General features: G+C 40.7%; 1 protein-coding gene across 2 annotated transcripts in view; it reads right to left on the reverse strand.

Moving 5' to 3' along the window:
- KDM3A (lysine demethylase 3A) overlaps nucleotides 1-9887 on the reverse strand; it is a 29131-nt gene extending 19244 nt beyond the window's left edge. The window contains exons 1-8 of one of the 2 annotated variants that reach the window (XM_088162987.1): nucleotides 9791-9887; nucleotides 9217-9405; nucleotides 6581-6730; nucleotides 4318-4428; nucleotides 2666-2768; nucleotides 1932-2056; nucleotides 1388-1460; nucleotides 1219-1307 (exon numbers count right to left, since the gene is read on the reverse strand). In XM_088162987.1, the coding sequence (XP_088019113.1) occupies nucleotides 1219-1307; nucleotides 1388-1460; nucleotides 1932-2056; nucleotides 2666-2768; nucleotides 4318-4428; nucleotides 6581-6730; nucleotides 9217-9387 (822 nt within the window). In that variant the 5' untranslated portion in view covers nucleotides 9388-9405; nucleotides 9791-9887. Of the gene's footprint in view, nucleotides 1-1218; nucleotides 1308-1387; nucleotides 1461-1931; nucleotides 2057-2665; nucleotides 2769-4317; nucleotides 4429-6580; nucleotides 6731-9216; nucleotides 9473-9790 lie in introns of those variants that run through there. The other variant, XM_014876183.2, reaches the window with a different exon arrangement.
- Nucleotides 9888-23041: the final 13154 nt, after the last annotated feature.

Genomic DNA, 23041 nt, shown 5'->3' on the forward strand with positions numbered 1-23041 from the left:
ATTTCCCAAAGAGCACAAAAGTGATAAATGATACAGTTCCTTGAAGGGAGGCAGACTGGAAAATGAGAAGTAAATAACTTCGCTACTTTAAGGAAAAACTATGGTAAAACAAGTTATGAATTCAGATCATGGTAATTCTTCAGCAGGGCATTTGGAATGTGAAATACAGACCAGCTTTGTGTGTGTCAAGCAGCCTGCTCAATGGCTGAATTATGCAGAAAACTGAAGAAAGGCAAACTGAACACCAAAAGCTGCTAAAGGTACCCAAGCACGAGCTGTGGAAACACAAGGCTGCAATCCTTTGCTACTCCATGCTGCCCTGCTGCACACTCTTCCTCAGCAGTAAATACAGGATAGACATTCTCTTCTTGAGGCTCTTATCCTGTGCTTGTTACCTCATGCTGGTTCTTGGTGAGGTTGTTAAAGATATCCATACCATTAGCCAGATCTGCACAGGACTGACTGCACAGAAGCAACACAGCCCTCTCCCTCCCATTCCAGTGCTTCCTGAAGACTGGCTACTCTTGCCTAAAATGCAGGTTTTGGCCTAAAACACAGGGGAAAAACTACAGGGTCAGTTTGAAGTGCTGTTCTTCAGTCAAGCCATGATTTTTCACTTGCATTTCTATACTCAAGTTACCCAGATTGTCTTTTGATCCTCAAGAGTTTACTTCTCTCTCAGTTATACCTGGCAGATCAGTCAGAAAAGAAATAAAAGTGGACATGAGAGTACTATAAAAGTCACATCCCTTTTCTGTATTGAAACAACCTTCAACTGCTGCTCATGCAGCTTGAATCCTCAAAGCATCCAAGTGCAGCTGAAGGTTTAGGGTTCAAGTACAAAATAGTTAAAGAAAGAATATGAAAAGCAAAGGTTATAAACTTCAGAACTCCTTTGTGTTTTCTTACACTGCAAGAATACATGACCAGGCAGACCAACTCCTAAGCAGAATGAGGGGACAAAAAGCAGAGTTTAAAAAACCCCAAACAAACAAAAATCGAACAAAGAAAAACCCCACCAAACCACCAACATTCAAGGCTTAGTAGCTTTTGCTCCAATTATCACAAGGAAAGATGTCCAACTCACACCCAGGCAAGTTTGAAAGAACTCAACGGATTATACTTATCATTCTACTTTCCAATCTAATCCTTATTTAAGATGTTTTGAGAAGTGACAGTCATTATGTAACAGCCATATATAACAGAGCAAGACATTACCTCAGGAGAAGATTTTGTGTGTTTAGCATCAACACTTCCACTGTTCTCAGATGACTTCCTTTTCACACCCCCAATTCTTTTTGATTTATCTGGAAGAGAAGGTAACCAAGATTAGTCTATCACAAATAACCTACTTAGTGTTTGAAGGACAAAAAGTAATAGGTCTTACCACATTTTCCATTGTTGTCATAAATGATTTCAACGTGAATTAATTCAGGATCAAGAGTTTTTAAAGCTGGAATCTTGAAAAAGACAGGAAACATAGAAGAAGCCATTTAGAGAGGTGAAACTCTATTTCAATACATTTACCTTAGATGTGGTGGTACAGACTAAGCTTAGACACTTAACTTTTAGGTTCTTTGAATACCAAGCTGAATTTAACAACACACCATATGACAGTGTCTCTGCATAAAAACACAAACTGGTGCTTGTGAGCACTGTCTGCACAGCACAGAGAGCAAAGAAACCAAGATCATGTTTACGTCACTCTTAGAATAAAAATTCCAAGTCTCCCTCATTTTTCATAGAAGGACATTTTTTATTTAATAACCTACCAGCAGCACAAAGAAACACTTTGGGTTACATTGTTCTGCATTACACTGACACACGTTTAAAGATTACAGCAAAGACAGAAATAAAAATAGTGTTAGTGGAGATATAAGTGAAAACTTATTCTCCATATCCATTTGTAAACCACTGCAACTGGTTCCTACCTCCTGACAGTTGACTTCTAGAGTTCTTGTAGCTGGATTACCATTGACAACAACTGCTGTGAACCACTGAGTAGAAGGGTCCAGGCTATAAATCCTAATTTTTGAACCAATGATATTCTTTCCACCTACAAAATTGGGGGGGAAAAAAGAGCTTAAGACACAGGAGGCATGAAGATGACCACAGTTTTTAAAATGAATTTTTCCTGTCCTTACCGTATGGGAAATGAAAACTGTAAGCTGCAGTATTTACCTTTCCATAAAAGTAATTCCCTGCACGTGCAAGTACATAACTACAAATATGTTGGTATGAGCCAGTAATTAAGAATTTCAAGCTGGCAAATAAAAATAACAATTTTTAATTTGACTAAAAAAGGAAGCCTCTATACAACACCCTGGAAGTTTTCATAAACAAGCAATAAACTGGAAAAAGAAAATCAAGTTACAATAAACAACTTAAAAATTTTTGAGAATTGCTACAAGTTTGATCTATTTCACAAGTACCAGGCCATCTATATATGCCTGAATTACACACTCACTCTTACAAACGAGATACTTGAAACTTAACATCTACAATCCTTCACATTTTGCATTCACTGCTGTGAGTAAAATCGGTATTTTTAAAAAGCTTTTTTTCCCCTAGAACAGATTACCAATTCATTAAACCAACACTGCAAGGATTTCCCTTTGGACTTGAGCACTTATTGCCAGTTTTCTGCTCCACAGTATGCTCGTACCTTGTACCAAGCGTGTCTCATCAAGGTGTTTCTTAACCAGAGCCTGAATTTCTTCATTTACATTTTGATCATCCTTAAGAGAAAGCCTGGAACTGTCCATATCCTATTTCAGGAAAAAAAAGAAAGTAAGTCTGCATTTAAGATAATGCTTTTAACAAAATCCTACAATACTTAAGAACAACATGCCAGCAATTCATACAAATCCAATTCTCATTAATCTGCTCCCCATCAGTTCTAGTATGCTGGACTGCAGGAACAAACAATTTCTTAGCACTAATTTGCAACAACCATCTGCAAGAATAGACTGAAGTGGGTTCTCCAAGCCTACTTTAATATTGTTCTGAAAATAACCCAACTTTGTTGTACTCCATTGCTAATGAGCAGTAAGTTTATGTGAACCGTTCATTCTTAACTTAGGATTTTAAGTTCTCAGAAGCAGCTGCACATTTGTCCTGAGCAGATGCAAATGAAAGAAGTATTTTATGTTTCTATGTATCATAATGTCAGGATCCAGTCCATCTCAAGACTCCATTATAAATTGTTTATATGAATGAAGACTGAGTCAGCTACATCTAAATTATTAATAATTCTTCAGCATAATGTACGTGTATTACTTTTTCCTCTCGAATTCTTGAATGAGAATTGATTCTCAAATGGAAAGGTCACAGCAAGTTTCCACCCAAGGCTCAAAGAATGCGAATAAGAAAAGGGTTAGGGGTTGGGTTTTATCTTTTTGTCCCAGGCACTGCTCTGATATTTTTAAGAAGCAGAAGACTGAAGAACTAGAAGTCAATAAACTGTTATTCAATATGCCGGGAAAGCAATCTTTTCCACAGCAGTGCTGTGATAAGGCTTCTGCAGAAGGAGATCTTGACCCTGCTGTTGAGCCAACATAAGCAAGACAACCATCTACAACTCAAATTTGGCTTTTAGTAACTCCCATCAGTTTCTCTAAAGAACTTGTGAACTTGCTGCTAACAAGTCTATGTAGAACACTAATAATGACACTACTTGCAGTCTCAACATGGGACCACCATTACTACCTTTATTTCAGATTGTTTACAGGTCTTGAGAGTAGTTTCCTAAAAAGGCTAAATCCTTTCTCTTTAGCAGATACTAATCTTCCAAACACCTGCCCAGGGACAATTGTTTCAACCCATCTGTACCTAATTTTCACTAACAAACTTTTCTCTGGTGCTCAAAGGCACTGTAATTCAACCATCTCATTTACATTCTGCCCAATTCCTCATTTGTTTAGGATTAGCAGTGATGTACTTCTGTTAAATTGCAAGATTTATGCCAGACATTCCTGCAACTCCTGGCACAGTAATGACAGTCCCGTTCAAAAGAAGAAAGGGAAATTATTCCAGGTTATCACCAAAATCAATACAAAACTGCTGTCACCTGAGCTGAATAACTGTCCTAGCAAACTCCCTTCTCCAGCTCCCCTAAGTGACCCTGTCCTAAATCAGCTCCAGAGAGTTTTTAATCAGACACATTACATTCAAAACTGATATTTGTGAGTTACAGAAATAAACACCTACAAGTTCTTACACATCTGAATCTTGCATTTCGATTACATTACCGTGATGCATCCTAAATATCAAGATAAGAGATTCATCTGTCATCTTTACAATGCCAACCAAGGTTACCTGGATGGGAGTCAAGAGGTCCTTAGAAAGGAAAACACATTTCTCTTCACCCAGGTAGCGCACTGAAACCAGTGATCCCATTCCAGCCTTGTCCACTAAGGACTTGTAGGTCTAAAAAAAAGTGATAAACATGTTCTCAGAAACAGAGTAAGAAGATCTCATCATTCATCATTTGCATTTAAAAAAATACTTTAATTTTGCTTCTATTTCTCTGTTAAGTTACCACATCTACATGCAACTCCTGAAAACAAACCTAGTTTCCAATAAAACTTCTAATACACACCTAATGAAAGTTACTGGACTCCACTTGAAATTAATTTCATATATCAGCATGAATTAGGAATTTAGGTGCAGGTGGCTATCATTGGCAATTAATCATTCATGTCCACATGAAAAATTAATTAATGTAATAATCCTAATTGCAGATATATTACTAATAAACCTCCTTATGATAGACTAGGGAAACAACTAGCAAATCAATGAATGTCTAAAGCATAGTTTACATTAAAGTTCTCAAAACTTGTGCAACACTCATAATACACTGAAACCTTAATTTAGGCATGTGATGAATTGGAGAGCCTCAGCTGTTGGAACACTGCAGTGCAATGATGAAGCTGTTATACGAAAGGCTTTAAGAAGAGACAAGAAACAAAAAATTCCTTTAAAAGCTTCTGAACACTTGCTAATGTGCTCAAAATTAAATTTGTCTAGTGACAGTAACAGATCTGAGAGGACAGGCACCAGGAGCTTGGAACAACAGAAGTGGCAAGAGTAATTCCTCCCTACCTGAAAGGTGTAATTGTGCCTCAGTTAAAAAAAGGAAATAATTCTGATAGAAAGCGGCCTTTCCTTGATCAGTCCTTTAAAAACCCAACCAGATACTCTTTGTCGTCACCTCAGTTAGGACAGCACTGGCAAAGGGACAAGATCCTCACAGGAGGGACAAGAGTCTCTCCAGGAGTAAGTGGTCATTACAAGATTTCTACAAAGCTACTCCATTTGTCAGAAACACACTCTCTCATATACTTGAACCAATAAGTTGTGATCAAATTTCAAATAAAATAATCCACACACTTGTTTTGTGACCTCTGCTTTCCTGCCCTGTGTCATGATAAAGGGAGAAAGTCTTTTTGCCAAGGCAAAATCCAGGACTGGCCTACATTTGATCCTACTTCTTCCTTTGCACAATGACCTTTGAAACATGTACCCTGCATGAACTAACACTTCAAACACTTCAGGAGGAAAACCTTATGCCAAAACTGAAGACAAGTATCCAGTAAGAACTATTCAGATACTTGGAAATGGACAACAGCTAAGCTTCAATATGAAGGTTTTCAGAACAAAGCTGTCAGCAAAATCTACCAGAGAAACTGCTGGTTATTAATGCACAGCCCAGGAAATAAAATTGAGGATTTATATTTCCACTTCCTCTCCCATTCTATTGGGTCCTACTTACAATAAATATCTGCTTAGATTGACTTTGTTTAAGAAAGACCAGCTAAAATGCAGCACTATGAATTACAATGCACACTTTATACCTAGCAAAGCTAATAGTATTAAAACACAGACTACAGCTTCAGCATAATTCATGTTCAGCAAGTTTACATGTTTGCATCTTCACCTATCTCACTACTTTCTTGAACAATATCCAAAGTAGTCAAGTACAACTATACTGGCTGAATACAAAAAGAAATGTTCCCTGTTCACCTCCCCTGGCAAATGTGCCTATTTAGCCATGCATGGCAGGTACAGAAAGCTTAGTTCTCTCCTTGAACAGTATAGCTCAGCTATTTGTATGCAGAAAATCTCAATCTCAGAAATCATTCGTGCCAGGCAGACATCACATAAGAGTAATCTGAATTATTTTTGTCCCAAGATCAAGAATCACTGTAACATTAACTTGAGGCAGACTCAAAAACTTAAAATAAAAACACAAGCTATTCTTAGAAAACCTATTATTTACACTTTTCTCTCCATTCTTAAGAGGAATTTCATGGAAGAAGGAACAAGATATGAGACTACAAGGAGAATTAATTAATGCACAGAACAGTGGTTTGAGAGAGAAGCAAAGTCATAAAAATACATCCTTGTGTCCACCAACTTCAAATGCTGATGAGCTCTGTCAGCTCAAGCTACACAAAGATTTTCTTCCTTCCCAAGACACCCAGGAACGAGGCTGCACCGAATTTCACACTGGTGACAACGCTGTCCCCAGGAGGTAGAACTGCAGAACCAAAGTGAGTCAAGCCAAGAGTGTACTTGCCATTGCAGGCCACTGGACAGGAGGCATGGACTGGGTTTTTCTTTCAGCCAGCACCAGCTTTTGCTCCACCAGGAATGCTATCATCAGCCGGCTGTAGACTTCTATCCATCTTCGTTTTTCCCATGATTCATCATCAAATTCTACACAAATCTACAGAAAGGAAGCAAAGTGAATGAATGACTGCCTATAAAAGTCAGTCACATTCAACAGAGAAAAGATAAAACCACCAATTAACTCAAAAATAAAAAAAAAACATTAAATGCACTTATAATTCCAGCATGATTACTGCCTGTCACATAATCAAGCAATCACTAAAGCATCCAAGGTTGACCCCACACTTTATAAGTAATAGTCAATGTTAACCGGTTTATCATTGTTACTGTCACATAAAGTAATAGTATTTACATTTAATTTTACAACTTCCCATCTCAAAAAGTTTTATGCTGCTCAAGGATAGTTAACGATGTTAATACTGTCACTGGTGTTTACAAGCAGCAAAAAATACACACACTACCCCTTAGAAAGTCCACTAAAACTGTAGTGGCAGATCTTCCACAAACTCTAGAGTACTGGAATAAACAAGCTGGTTTTTTTTTCAGAAACATTTTAAAAACACCAATCTCAAAGAATAACTTCAGCCAATTTACTGAAAGCACCAATAGTAGGACAGTAAAGGTGATCAAATTATGTAATGTGAAGAAGGTCACTTCCTAACTGCTATTTATCGTTATGAATTTCAGAAACAACTACACAGCTTTTTCAAAAGGAAAACAATTTCATGGCAAAAATACGACAGCTTGACCAACATCTTTGGGATAGCATTACCCTAGTTTCAAAGGCAACATGGGAGATCAGCAAATTATTGGGAAAGACTACAAATACAACTTGGCCTGAATACAGGAATTGGAACATCCTGGTAGAGGACTCCACTCTTGGAAAAATCATTCCCTCTTCCCAAAGAATACAGCAATACAGCCTAAATACGTTTAGCAAACAGCACAGAAATCTCAGTTGAGTGAATCTCAGAAACATTTCCTGATGTTTTATCGTCGCTCTCAGGGGAAAAGCAAGTGAAAACATGCACACAAAACAGCATTACCACAGCCAGGAGTCATAGAACTAATGGGTGCAGAAATGAACTTAGTAATTTTGAGGTGCACAGAAACAATGAAAGAGATAAGCAAATAACAAACAGAACCAGAATAGCTTGTTTCGTCTACTGCACCGACAGTACACACACAGGAAAACACAGTTGAGAAAATAATTTCAACAGCAGTTAACAGTTTCTCTATACAAAATAAAAATCGGAAGAAATACTTCTACTCTTTTACAGGAGCACCACTTAATTGGCCCCTCTCAGTCCATTATTATTTCGGGTCTATCATGTTTACGCAGAAATTCGAGAGGAAAGGAGATGGAATGTGTTTTGGTACAAAGCTCTTCTCATCTCCATTGTCCACTTCGCAACATCTTTAGCACTTCAACTGGAGAACACATCAAGTCAATCGCTTCTGGCAGAACCGTAACCAGCTACAAAGCTCACAATAGGGACCCCATCAGCACCTGCTTCTTCTTTGCAGGCAAAGTCCTTGCGAGTTTTCTGTGCCAAGAATCTCCTCCTCACTACCAGCACGGCACAGGGCGCAGCCCCGCGCCCAAAAATGGACAAAGCTCCACCCCTGCCGCAGATCCACAACAACAAGCCGATAACAAAGTTTACGCTTTCAAGCAAGAGTTGGAAACATCCAAAGTTTCGTTCTGTTTGATAAGTAAAAGTGCGCTTCTTCAGTTAATCAGAAGTCACTAAGTTCTCATTACCAAAAAAGAGGAAATAAGACAGTTAAAACGGAAAGATGGTGCTGTTCTTGCTGTCGCAGGACAGCCATTGAAGTCCTCCGTAGAAACAAGCACAATGTTCAAGACGCCGCTGCTACAATGGAGTTTTGTCCTTGGGGAGTAAGCACTCGGTCTGTACTCGAGTAAGTGCCCAGACATGGCTGAATACTTTTAATGACTACAGTTGCCAAATAAAGCCCCTTAACAACTTCACAGGCAAACCGTAAACATCGCTTGACTTCCACACAAAATACGCACCTACCAATTACGCTACTCTTGCAATAACTATGTGTTCAAAAACCCACTTGGTAATCATTAATAAGAAGAGGCCACCATGCAATAAGAGTCCGAGAATCCTCCAACACCAGGCATGAATTTGGTATGACTTTAAAACCTAAGAACTTGCTCATGACCAAAGAGTAGGAAAGAAAAGTCACCAATCCCAAAAAGATTGGAAGGTTTCGGTTTCAACTCTGGGGGCAAAAAAACTGTTCACAACTGGCAAGACCTTGAACTACCTTTAGGAAATAAACCATAGAGACACAGCAGGTGCGGTAAAAACTTGCTTTTCAAAATGCCGGTGGAAGAAAGCACATTTATAATTAGCTAGAGATAATTTGCGTCATTAGTACAAGCACATCGAGGACTCGGGCAGGGGTGCACGTCTCCAAGCGTGTTGGCCGAGACGCCGTCTCCTCTCCCCCCGAGAGCAGCATGTGCACACACGTGTACGCACACCCGCACCAACTTCCCCGGTCACACTCTCGGTTTAGCAGGTCTCTCTTAAAGTTCTCGGTTACCTTCAGGTCTTGTTTGGATATGTCCGTGTGTGACACAGCCCGGATCCTGCCCGACTTCCAGGGCCATTCCGAGATGAGGTTGGCGTCCCATGTCCTGTCCTCCTCCTCCGACAGGCAGAGGAACCTCTTCCCTACGAGCAGCGACCAGCTCCCCTCAAGCCTCAGCACCATTTTAACTCATCGGGAGGCCTTCAGCGAGGAAAGCGAAGGAAGGAGGAGAGAAAGACACAGGGCAGGGCGGTGAGCGCTTCCTCCTTCCTCTCCCGGCCGCCCCCCCCGCTTCTCCAAGCGGCTCCAGCCGGACCCCCGGAAACCCACAGGTCGCCCCCCCGCCCACGGTCCTGTTAATCACTACTCAGCGGGGGTGGGACAACAGAAGGTATTTCCAGAATGGCTGCAGCGCAGCTCCCGGCCATTCCCACCCCCGCCGCCTCTTTGTTTCCTCCTCCGAGGAGCCAAAGCGCCGGGCGGCAGCCGAAGGGAAAGAGCAGGCGACCAGGCCAAGCTTCTTCCGCCTCACTAACACCCCGGCCGGCCCACCCGGGCAGACCTCCAGCCCTGCCCCTGCCCTCACCTGCTCCCTCCCGGCCCCGCTGCCGGCGCACCCCGCAGTCACACTGGGCACGGGTCCCGCTCCCCTCCACCCCCCCCCGCCCTGATCGCCGCTGCGGCCAAGCGACACTGTCGGCGCCGCGCCGCGCACACGCCCCCTCACCCGTGCGCGCGCCCCCGTCCCGCGCCCCTATTGGCTGCACCGCGCCAGCGGGGCGGGGCCGGCAGCGAGTCTCCTGCCGCGATTGGCGCGGAGGGGCGGGGCCCGCGCGCCCGGCCACACCCCCGAAACCGTTGCTCAGCAGATGGTGGAGCAAAAAATAAAAACGATATATCCTTCCGCTTGAGCTTGGAGGGAAGGAGTCCCTCGGGGCCAGCCCGCGGAGCGCCCGCAGCCAAGCCCCAAGGGAGGCACGAGCGCGCTCTGCACCGCGGCACCTCCCCAGGTCCGTGTTCTCGCCCTGGGAGCGCCGAGCTTCCAACTATAGGATCTGCCTTTAGAGGCGGCGGAGGGATCGAAGCCAGGCCAGAGGGCGTGATACGGTCTCTTATACGTGCGGCTCGCGGCGTACTCAGATATAGCACAGGGGGCGGTGGCACCTGCGGGGAGTCTCTACGCATGCGCACGGGGGCGGGACCAGCACCTTCGGGAGCCCCACAGGCCGCCATCTTGTCATGCTGAGGGAAATGGGGGCAGGCGGGCTCTGTGGGGCAGGGTACAGGGCACAGTATGAAACATCACAAAATGACAGTGTGCCCGAGGTTCCTGGGAAGGATGGCAGGCTGTGGAGGCGCTCCAGTTGTGGTTGATGGAGGTTGTGTAGTTGCATCTAAAAGCAAATGGCTTCCAGCAGCTCACACCTTTAACATGAGACCTGTGCGTTCTTACAAATAACAAGGGAAGATAACAGAATCATAACTGGTGATTAAATAATGTGATAACGAAGTTCTAGTGCCTCACTACCCTCACGGGGAAGAATTTCTTCCTTATATCAAATCTAAACCTATTGCCTTTCAATTTAAAGCCATTCCCAATGAGAACCAAGGAGTTAAACAGAGAATATGCCATGATCTGGGTGATAGTGTTCAGCAGTGACCCAAAAAGATGCACGTACTCCTCTACCATAAGACTTTCCCACCGGAGCATGTGGGAGGAGAAGACCAAAAGTGTAGAAAGTACCCAAGGCAAAGAAGTTGTTAACTCATCCAGTTTATTAAAAACTCACGGTGCTCAGCTTGTGCTTTCTGCAGGGTTCCTTCCATCACCAGAGGTGTCTGAGCTTCAAAAACTCCCATTAGAGAGCAGTGCGATATTCCTGCCATGTTGTGGTCATGTGTCATCCTCCATTGTCCATTTCCACACTTACATTAACTGTATCTTTAAAGCCTTTCCACCAATTTGCCTCCATTGATCATTTGCCTACTGCATTTAAACAAACACATTCACGTATGAAATCAAAAGGCACAAAAAATTCCTTATGTTCCATGATGAGGAAATTGCTGTCTACTCCATGGAAATCAGACAGTTCAATTTCTTTGACAACTATAGAGAATCGACAATGATTTCTGTCAATGAGATGAACTTAGTAATTGCTACAATTTTTGCAGGGAGAAACAAAAGAAATAAAAGTGAATAATAAAAAGATGATAGCTCAGCAACCTTGTGCAGTCTGAAGAGCCACTCATTAGCTGGCACTGAAAGAAAAACAGATTTAAATATTTACTATATAGACCAGACCTGCAAGGTTGAATTTGTGGTATCTTATAAAGCAAGCTAGATGTGAAACTATCAAATTATTTGTTTCATTGTATGGACTTTAGGCTTATGTAGCAGTGTCTGTACAGTTAATACATCACACCATGTAGGTTTTGCATAACCTCATTATTTAAAGCCCTTAGATTTTCTGCAGAGAGAACACTTTGCCTCAAAGAGTAGATGATTAATACATGCAGGAAGAGGGATGTCAGGCTATAATGAAGCAATATTAGTCAATGCAATAGATCAAGCTGTTGGTAGCACTCCAGTTGCCTAATAGTAATTTTTTTTCCAATTAGCATTAGAATAAAGGAAGGCTTTAAGAAGAGATTTGAACGACAACAACCTGAGTTTAGTGAATGAGCAGCTCCCACATGCAAAGAGTGGTATGGAGGTTGGTCAAAGGTATTTTAAAATTTAATGGTTTGGGTGGGTCCTGATCTTGAAGGCTAAGAGTACAGGGTGACATAGTCCATGAATGCCCTTAAAAATGAACTTAGCAAAGCATGCTAAAAGATGATGTGATCAAAAAGCAGCATTCTGAATGTACATAAAATAAAATTAATTGGCAGAGACCAGAAGAGAAGATGAGGAAGCAGACAGAGCACAAGTTGAGAGAAGCCTGGACAAAACTCAATCATCCAGGGTATAAACAGGCTTTCAAAGTCCTGAAAAAGTAGAGATATTCAAACCCTAGGGGTTAAGTAGAAGCCACATAACTAAAGACTTTTTCTTTTGAAACAGAGAAGGTAATTAGCTACTTGCTTCCCTTCCCTAGGATTCATCATTTCTTGAAATTAAATATGGACTAAATATTTTTCTTAAATTATCTGACTTTTTTAAAAGTTATAAATTAAAGGTAACCAGTAAAGTCTTGGGTCAAAAAGTGAAATACATAAAATTTAAAATTATAGCTCTAAACATCTCTGAATTTGCTGCATCATTTAAGAACTTGTTTCTCAGTATTAAAAATATACAATATAGGAGAAAAGTACTGTTGTTTTTCTTAACTGGTTATTTTATCACCACTCGCAATAATCTCCACAAAAAGTCTGTTACAAATATTTTGTGTGTATATGCCCACCTTCAGTGTGTCAAGAGAAATATCAAAATGTTCATAAATAAGTTTCAGGCTAACCCTGTGATAATGGCCCAGGTGCAAATGTCTCACTCTGCATTATTTACCTCTGGAAAACACAATGTCTTCTAAAGTGCCTGGAAAACAAAGCAGTAATAAGCAGAACTGATTAAACCTCCAAACAGTGAGTTTCAGCCTGTTCTTCTGCCTGAAAGAAGTCTTGAGCATAATTTTTTCCAGCTGGCCCTACCTACTGAGTTGAATTGGTAATAGGTAAGCCTTTAGCTCCTACATGAGAAAGGGGTAATCTCTGCAAACAGGAGCTCTTTAATCAGTAACTTCAGAACACACTTGAATAAATTCTTCCTTTCAACCACCATTAAGTAACAGAAAATTTATCTTGTGTGGGGTATCACTAGGGAAAAAGCAGAAGAGGCTTTGAGGTTTGAATTTAATTGAATTGAATTTAACGGTTCAGTTTAAATTGGAATTTAGTAATAAAACTCAATAGCCAATTTTATGCCTAAACAATTGCACATTCAGGCATTTACGCCTACCTCTCTGCATATAAAATCTGGATGTGCTATTCAAATATTTGTGCTTGAAAATTAGCCTCCCACTACCTAGAAGTATTTGATGTCACAGATACTTTACAAGAAAGGGATGTTTCAGTCAGAGAAGGGGCTGTAACATTAATTGTCCTTGCACTGTGTTCTCCAAAGGTGTTTTCCATCCCAGGGAGCAGAGAGTTTTTCAGGGCTCTCCTGCATTTCCAGGTTAAACCTACAAGTGTGTGTGCAGCTACAGCAAGCAATGATCAGATAATGTTGTGGATCTGGTTTTTAAAATCTCTACTGTGGCAACATTTAAGGGTCTCCGTTCTCAATCAAAGGACCTCTGAATAGGGGGCTGTAGAAGCACAGAAGAGGAACATGGAGTCCTTTATATTCTAGTGATTCATGATGGAGGTGTAAGGACATGTGATTAAAGTTGGAAGTGCTTTTGGTCAGGCTATGAAACCACCAGCTGTGCTGATAGCATGGTGTCAGTAGCACCAGGGCTGTGGGTTTGATCCCTGTATGGGACATTCACTTAAGGGCTGCACTTGGTGATCCTTGTGGGTCCCTTCCAACCCAGAATATTCTGTGAACTGGAAGCAGAACTTTGGGAGATAACCCATTAGCTCATTTCTCCAGTATGTCTTGAGATGTAGTGCTAAAGAATGAGCGAAAACTGCCAGAAACTTTCTTATTCAGTAGCACCAAACTAATGTAGTTAAATTTCTCCTTAAGTAGCTAGTGTAGATCAGGCACTACTTGTATCCAACCTAGCTCTAGTTATAGCAGGAAAAGATAAAAGCCTGTAGGAGGTGTCCTCACTCAGGTTACCTCGTTACCTCAGCACACCACACCTGGATCAGCTTTGCAAGAGTGGCAGGACTGGTTCCAGGTCCTTTTTTCAATGATTGTCTCTTTACCATAATTTAAAATAAAAGAATTCATGTCTTACATTAGTTAATATTTTCTCACTGTCTGAAGCTGAAGCAAGCACATATTTTGATACAAAGTACATTTTAATTTTATGCAATTAAGTTTATTTGCTGAAGGAAAAACTCCATGAGAAATGCTGACCTGTTCTTTTCCACTCCCATGCATATTCTGCAGTGGGGACTGTGTTTTGCCAGTGATCAGTTGGTGGGACTTCAATTTTTTTTCCCAACTGTAGAAATAGGAAATCGTGAGAGGACTCTTAGGTTGATAAATCAGGATCAATTATTAAATTTTAATTGACTATTAATTTAACACTTAATTATTTAATTGTGTGTTAAGTATTATCTGGGGATTGGAATTAGATATTAAATTTTGAAGCTTAATTCTGAAGTTAAATTAGTATTTATAGATAGAGTGATGCAATAACCTTTGCAAAGTAACCAGGACCAAACATTAGACATAAAGTGTGGTGAGTAATTCTATGCTGGTTTTGTTTTTCCTTGACTGCTTCAGAGGAAGAAGGCCTGTTGTGGAAGAAAAAAGCTCTTTCCCCTCAGGTATTAATAAATTAATTAATCATCAGTTAATAATTCAAAGTGTTTAGGTATCATTCTTTACTAAAAGAATGCAAATCAATATTACCTTGATGGATATATTTGAACTTGTGGTAGAAACTGCCACCACAGCAGGAATGTCTTGGTGATGATGTACAAAAGGAGACTTTGACAGGTGGGTAAAGAGATACAGTGAACTTTAAGCAACATCGTTTAATGATCTGAGGAAAGTTGTTCTTTGTTAACTAGCCTAACCTCCAGAAGCCTCACACCAAAACTGCAAACAGAACATGTTACTCATATTTCTCTACTTAACAATGTCCAAGCTCTTCCATCATTGAAACAACATAACTTGGCTTTGGGAAAGACTTTGTGTTAGACTTCACACCATTCCCTGCCACTGCCAGAGAGATTCTTAGAGTGTATTTCAAGTCCCTCCTGCTCTTTCTTTTAAACAGATGTGTTTTATGATAGACTATCTTCTCTTGGGAGAAAACTTACCTTTCTCTTGTGGATCTGACAGATTTCAGCAGCTTGAGCTGCTGGGCATGTGCAGGTGCCAGGTCAGTGAGTCCTAGGCTGGGGATAGAAATTGTTCTAATTTTGAGCTATCCTGCTATGTACTTTTCTAAGAACATTTGGACTAAATTCACATGCTGCTTTTGAATTTTCAAATCGATATCTCGGAAGTTGTCTTTCAGCATCTGTAATTTAATGTCGTTTTTGACAAAATAATGAACATTTGAGAAGTAGTGATCCTCGAGTTACAAATATGTGCAATTTGGACAAGAACTGTGACTGTTCCTGAATGTGTATTCACTTAAAAAGAGGCTCAGCCTTTTAACTGGAGGGAGGACACACTGGAGAGTGATCTCAGTGGGTGGCTGTACATGCATGAATCTTGTTGATGGACTGCTAATCCTTCCACCCCCTGCAGAGAACACCAGCTCTCTTAGCTCTAGTTCTTCTGTCCTGTCACTTGCCAACTCGCCCTTGAACTGGAGCAATGGGTATATTGTATGGTTCACCTGATACTGCAGGAACTCATTCCAGTGGAGAAATGCAGTAACTTTTCACATCAAGGGTCAACTGAGAAATAATTCCTTTCTTTTTTTTTCTTAATTCTGTATATTGTGCTTATATATTGTTAACAAAGCTAAAGTAATGTATCGCTGAAGCTAAAAAAAAAAATAAATTGAAATATTAAGAAATATTAAGATATCAGATATTGACTATAGAACTGGGAATATTTAAAAGTTTTATATTGCTAAATGTGACCTAGTTGGTAGAGCACAGAACTGGGAGCCAGATTGGAATCTAACACTAAGTGTGTCATAAGGCAGATCATTTAATTCACCTCATTTATCTGTAAATGGAGATAACAATAATCATTCTTATGAATTGCTTTGTGTTGTGCACCTGAAAGATGATGAGCATTATAGATACCAATTAAACATAATTTTGATCTTCAAATTTACTTTCCCTGTTAAATTTTAATAAGTGTTTATGCTCCCTAAATGCCAGAGAAGAAAAAAAATATGATTGTGAAGCAGCTGCTAAGAATTTCTCCCAGAAGATATTTAATACTAAATTGAGATTGAGTCATCTGTTTTAGATAAAGGGGCAATGCAAGAAATAATATGTGAGAGTTGAAATTTTAAGTAAAATATATCCAAAGCAGAATCAGAGCAGCTGACACTCCAGTTCAGTCAAACTGGCTCCCACTCCCCCAGTACCCTCTGTCCAGAAATTGGAAATAGACATTGTCATTTCTCTTTAGCTTAGAGCAAATGTAAAAGTATTGCTTAAAAATAGTTACAGCTTAAAAAGGTTACAGATTGTTCCTGTTGTTCTCTCAGTGTCCGCTCTCCTGCCATGTGCAGAGGTGCCAGCCTGGGAGCAGGGGGCCCTGGGCAGTTCTGGGCCACTGGGATTGCACTGGACTCCAGGCTGAAACCTGCAGTGCAGCTGGGCATTGGTAATTGTATCACTCACTGTACTTGTCATTGTAAACCACTTAGTGATTTTCTACTCCTGTCTGTAAAGTTCTCCAAGTCAACTACATGCCAGTGAAACTTTAGAGTGTCTTTTCCCTGGTCTCTCTTCACAGCTGTCAGAGACTAATGGCTGCTCTCCAAACCCTAGGCTTTGATGGTAGAGGTTTGTGCCTAAAATTAAAACAGTGGTTCTAAAGCAGATTCCTAACTCCAGTGAAACTAGGAATTTCATCCACTGATTTAAGAGATCATATGTCAGCCTTGTCTTCTTGTAAGAGGGAGATTGCAATCTGTCCTGTCTCTCATCTCTTCTGAAAAGCATAAGAAGGTAAATTTGAACTTTTCCTGCTTCCCAATATCTACTGCCCTAAATAGCATCATTGCAGTTTTCTCAAAAATGGAAATGACATTTTCCAGTTTCCTATGCAGAGGAGCTTCTGCTGCGGCATAGATTTCTATTGCTGCCTTTTACTTTTATTTCCTATGCACAGTTTATCACATAATAAAATTTACAGCTGCAATTTTCTAACGAGAATATCAGAAACACAGCCAAGTTACTCCAGGCTGTCTCTGTTGTCCAACAAACTTGGACACATAAACAATGAGGAGTAGCTTAAAACTTGTATGTCTACAGGTTGGGGTAACTGGAGATGGATTTGTTTCAACAGCAAGTAGGAAAAAAATTCGAGGTGATTGAAATAATTAGCAAGGCTGAAAATTATTTTATAAATGAGATACTGGGGGAAAAAAATTACCAGATCATTGGAGGACTGAATTTTAGCAGGCATGGTTGTATGTCAGGTGTTGGGTTCCCTGACTCCCTCCATGAGATGATTAGCATTGTGCCTCTGGTTGCAGCAGAGGTTGGATGTAACTCACTTTGTATAACATATAGGTCACAATCCGCCAGCACAGAAAATATGCATTTAATGAACTTCATCCACCAGCAGGCATCTCATTGTCTAAGTCTACTCTGCAGGGAGTGAAGAGAAGCATCTCCAGAAGGAGATTCATACTAAAATAGATGTCTAGAATAAGTGGGACAAATTATCCCTCAGAGATGTCTGTTCTTCCTCATTTTCTGTAGAGGTCTCTAATTATTGACTTGTGTTCTACCCTTTGTGCTAGAGTAAATGCTGAACTACATACAAACATGAAGTGGGGTGGTGTCTGTGCTACTCTGGTTTACACATTGTTCCCCAAATTAGGCAGGCATTGAGTTCTGGGGTTTTTTTCTTTGTCAGAAGCTGCTGCAATGAATGCTGGTATGGGGCACTAATGAGCTAATGAGGAGTACAGTGTATGCTCAGCTCTCCCAGGTTTCCTGTGGTACGGTGACCTTATGATCATTATAAGAATAATGTCTATAGACAGGAATCAAAGGCATTGGTTGTGGGTGTAAAGGTTCTTTTAAAGAGGGAGAAAAATGAAAGTTTATTCTCCAAGTTCATTATTTTATCATACTCTTTTAAGCACATGTATTGTTTATACACAAAGAATGCAAAACAATCACGATCACAAGCTATAAAAGCTATAAAAGATACATATAAAAGTTACAGATGGTTCAGAATGTTTACATTTGACTATTCCATAGGAGTGTGTTAGACACACTACAGTGCATAGGAAAGTACTGTAGGCTTTTTTGCTTCCCAAATGTATTTGTGTAAACTTTTTCAAAGTCAGCAAAACATAAGTAGTGGAAATGGAGCTTTAACTGGCCATAGAAATGTTGTTTTATAGGCAGCCTGGGAGAACAGGATGTGCTGTGATTGTTAGGACTTTACGAGCATGTTGTACCAACCTATGGCTCAAGGAATGCTGTGTTAAAGCATGTCTGGGAGTAGTGCTACTGGTTCACTGTGTGGAACTGGTGTTATTACTTAACCTCTTTGCACTTACATTTTCACCTTTGGGATTAACAAATATTTACCCACCTTTGAAAGTTACCTTCTGTTCTTCAGAGAAGTGCTGAATAAATACAGGGTACTATTCCCCTCATCAGCAGGTAATCCTGTTGATCTAACATATACTCTCTGTCCATGTTGAATATGTTCCGTGTTACTTGATCATTGTAGTTAGATTAACAAAGGATATTACAGGGATTAACTCTTAAGTAGTGGCTGCAGCTGCCCACCATGTGTGTTTACTCTAACCCAAAGCCAAGGTTTGAAATCCTCTTGCCTATGGCGAATAGAGGAAATGCACTTGACTTTGCAGAACCAATTTTCCACCCACAGCACAATGTCTTGACCTAAGAGGTTGTAACAACCTATTGCACAGTGCTCTGGTAGCTGCTGTGCTGCAGGCACCAGGGCAGACAGCTCCAGTTCTGACAGCTTCAGATCTCTGCCCACCACACCAGTTTTACAGAGTTGTTGTAAGGGTAAAACTGTCCCATTTTTCACCGCACTGTTACTGCTACAGGTCACAAATTCATGTCTAGACTACTTTATAAAATATTATAAAGTATTAATGGACATGAGGTCCTCCCCAGTGTAATACAGGCTCAAAGTTGGCCCTGCTTTGAGCTGAAAGTTGGACACAATGACCTCCATGGGCTACTTGTAACTCAGTTGTACAAAGTCAGGTGTAGCCTCAGCAGCATGGAGCTTGGCATGAGCTGAAAATCATCCCCAGGGCTCCTGAGGGCATTCCTGTGTAGCTGCCTCAGAGTAAGTTCTGTGTTGCTACAGCAACACCTTTATCAGCAGCACCCTGCCTGGTGTCAGGGTAGTTCAGGAGGACTGTATGATGTGCTGGCACACTTCCCTTGGGATATACACCTTCACTGCTGTTGGCAGTACTGTTCACTGGCTGTATTTTGTCCATTTTATTTCAGTGGCACTTGGAGAATCTCTGGGCTCTTAGAGATCTGGAAAGTATTTTCAACAGAGGATGGCTGGGCTGGTGTCTGGGAGAGAAGGGAGCACAGAAAATACTGCATCACCTGCATGCATTGCAATGATGAGTCTCTTACTGGAGTATGGAGGGAGAACATATATTTGCAAATGCTTTGTTTAACAGCTTGAGAAGTTGGAACTTGCCGTTTTCTGGCTGGAGACTGATATGGAAAATGGGGGTTGAGCACAAATGCTATTTTAAAATGATGATGATGCTGATTTTTTAAAGCAGTTTTCTGCTATCTTTTTTTTCTCTTCATAGAGTACATTGTGATATTGAAGTATAGACTGCTAGGAGTCCAAATTTCCATTTTCAGATGTAGCCTTTTCAAATCTTGTGCTAAGCAGATGTAGTGAATCACTATTTCTGGGGAAAAACTACTACTGCTTTCCTCAGTCAGGCATGCATAGTTCAAAAATGTGTTAGAATACTTTCAGTAGCCATATGAAGTGTTGGGAGCTCTCTATATGTGATGCCCACAGCACTCACTTTGACCTCTGTGAGCTGTAAGCAGGTACTAAGCCAAGGAACCATTATCTGGTCTCGTTAATAGCGGCATTAAAGTGAGATATTGTAAGACTTTAGAAGGGAGTAAAGTTTATAGGGATGGGAGGCCTCTATAAATAGCCTGTAGAAGGTAACTTGAAAACTCTTATCACAATGGAAGTAGTTTTCTTTTGTCTTCTTTTTTTTTTTCTGAAGCCTCTAATTGTTTGGTTTGGATCTTGGGGGTTTTTTTTCTCTTTCAGTTTTGGAACATAGCCTTTTTTGTCCCTAGGAAGACGATTAATTCTTGTTCCTACTGCCACATAATGAGAGGGAGAGAAGCAGGATGATGCTGCAAGTTTTTTATATATCCTGACTGCAGAGAAAAAATTTAGTTATATAACTTGTCCATAAAAAGAGGCCTCTTTTCCCTATCATCCTTTTTACTTTTTCCAGAATGGAATAAAACGGGAAGTAGCTTAGTGTGCTGGAATTTCATGTTCATGAATATACAGTGTATGAGAGTTGGTGTCTTTAACGTGTTCTGTGCTTTGACACTCAGCATTTCTCTTTGCATTTGTAACTGAGGGCAAAGCAGTTGTAAGGTAATGGGTGGTTTATATGCCTTGAGAGGAACAGAACAGGACACACATGGGAGATGCAGGTGTATTGTGGTGTACAGGAGGAAGAGGAAAATCCTGGCAGAACAGAAGTCTGAGAAAACCCCTGGAGAAATGAGTGCACTCACAGCGAGGTTGCTGCTCACCTGCATGTAACTCTGAACAGCTCCTATGGGAAGGCATCTTTGCCAGCTGTGCCAGGGCAGCTCATTTCCATCTGCCTCCCTCGAGGCTCTACATGGAATTCAAACCATATCCTGGTTTGTGCTGGGATTTAAACTGATCCAGAAGGTCAATAGCAGCTTTTTATTAAAACTTACCATTAAATAGTATTTATGCAGTTATTAAAATATGTTTTTACACTGCCATGTTAGCCTAGTCATTGCTTGGGTGATTTCATCTCTGTGCAGGATACTGCTAAACAGAGCAGTGCCCGTGATACCAAATTAGTTGGTTAAAGGTAATTCAGCAAGAGGTGGTAAAGAAGCCCTCTTTGCTTTCCTCTTTTATTGCCTTCAATTCTTCTGTTACATCAGTCTGTGAAAACATTCTCTAGAAACTGCCAAGACCAGCCTGCAGCATTCTCCTGACATATTTTAGGGCTATGGGTAGCCTCCTGCACATTCCTTTTCTGTTTCCTTGAAGGAAACCTCTCTTCTGCTCATCAGAGGGGCCCCTTTCATTATTTACAGCTTCTTGTTATCGTTTACATTCCCGTTTGCATGGCATGGCGCCTCTGTGAAACCTCAAGGCCGTGCACTGACTGTATTTCTCTCAATATCTCTCTTGAGCAAACATCATGTTCACACTGGCACTTAATTGCCTGCCTCCTTTCTCTCTATGTCTGCTTTCAGGTCAAGAACATGGTCAAGTCATCCTTCAGTATATTCACTACTGTTGCCATTGTTAAACACTACACAGTAATAAAATTCAGAACAATCCATCCTTCCAGATCAAGAATGTAAGGACTGAATGTAAGGATCAAAACAAAGCTCTGTACATCTCAGTATCTCCTTCCTGGAGGTAGCTGATTATAAGGAGCCAGGACACACATGAGCAAATTTAAAGAGAAACCTTCCCTAGTCTTGACTGAGTGTGCATCATCCACAGAAGCTTGCCATGGCCGTTAAATGAGTGAGCTTAATATCTGAGATACTGAGTATCAGTGACTGAGCTCTGGGCTGCAGAGTTTTGTCTTTGGATAACTGGGACTAGGCCCTCCCATTGTGGTTACCTAAAGCCAAATGATATATTCAGGCATGCTGGTCTCTATGTTTTCCCAAAGCTCTGGTATGAGTCATTGAAATTAAGAGTGTTTCCCAGAAATCACAATTCCCAGCGCAAATGCCAGACCACACCACTTTTGAGACAAAATAGGCATTTCTTAATCTCTCTTTGCTAATGGCCAAAGCTCTGAAGCAGTTAATTCAATAATAAAGATTGAAATAGCAGCCAGGTAATGCTGAATGTCTCCCCATGCTTTAACAATTCTCCCCATAGGTAGGATTAACCTTTTCCTGTCTACTCTGTATTAGTTAGTAAAGCTGTCATTTCAGAAATGGGCATTTTTCATTACTGTGTTCAGGAGCTGCATTCTTCTTGGATTTTTGCTCTAATTGTTCATGTTACCCCATTAGGTTTTCATTTATTTGTTTTCTCAAGCAGAAGTCAGGAGATAACTGTCGGGAATCACCCATTCTATTCCAGTGGGTGGAACACCAAACACTTCTCTTTCAAGAGGCTGAGTATATTTATCTATATATATATGTGTGTGTGTGGTGTGTGTGTGTGCGCATTCCTTTATGGGATGCAGAATATTCCTGATCAACTTTCTTCTCCTGATACTTTTTAGGTGCTGTAAGAACACTGCATGATACATGTGTGCACTATGTTTATGTGTAGTATATTTATTTTTATATTAATTTTTGGTTTTGTCACATAAACTTCCAGCTATCCAACTATCACAGTTTTTCTGTCTGATATTTTTCTCTGTTCCTGAGTACATTTCTTGGCTGGGTTGTCTGCTCTTCAGCTGTTCTTAAATGCCTCTGTTGTAGGTTTGATTCATTGGAGGACATAAGAGTTGTCTGCACTTGCTACTTCCTGACCTTTTCTGGATTTGGTAACAGAGTGCCCTGTGCATGTATGTCAGTGACGCTTTTGTTCTAAGAAGCCCTGGCTTGGCAGTTGTTGTTCAGCTGTGAGGCAGAGATCCCCTTTCCCTGGTGCAGAGAGGAATGAGTCTCATTATAGTAGAGCTCTTGGGGGATCTGACTTTTCCATGGCTGTGAACTTATTGGGAAAAAGAGTTGCTAGGAGAAGACTATGTAGTATTTAGAGCAAGGGTGGTGGCTCTGCCTTCAGTAACAAAGCTGATTTATTTTATAATTT

This window comes from Sturnus vulgaris, chromosome 4 (assembly GCF_052056855.1).
Source record: "Sturnus vulgaris isolate bStuVul1 chromosome 4, bStuVul1.hap1, whole genome shotgun sequence".
NCBI classification, from domain to species: domain Eukaryota; kingdom Metazoa; phylum Chordata; class Aves; order Passeriformes; family Sturnidae; genus Sturnus; species Sturnus vulgaris.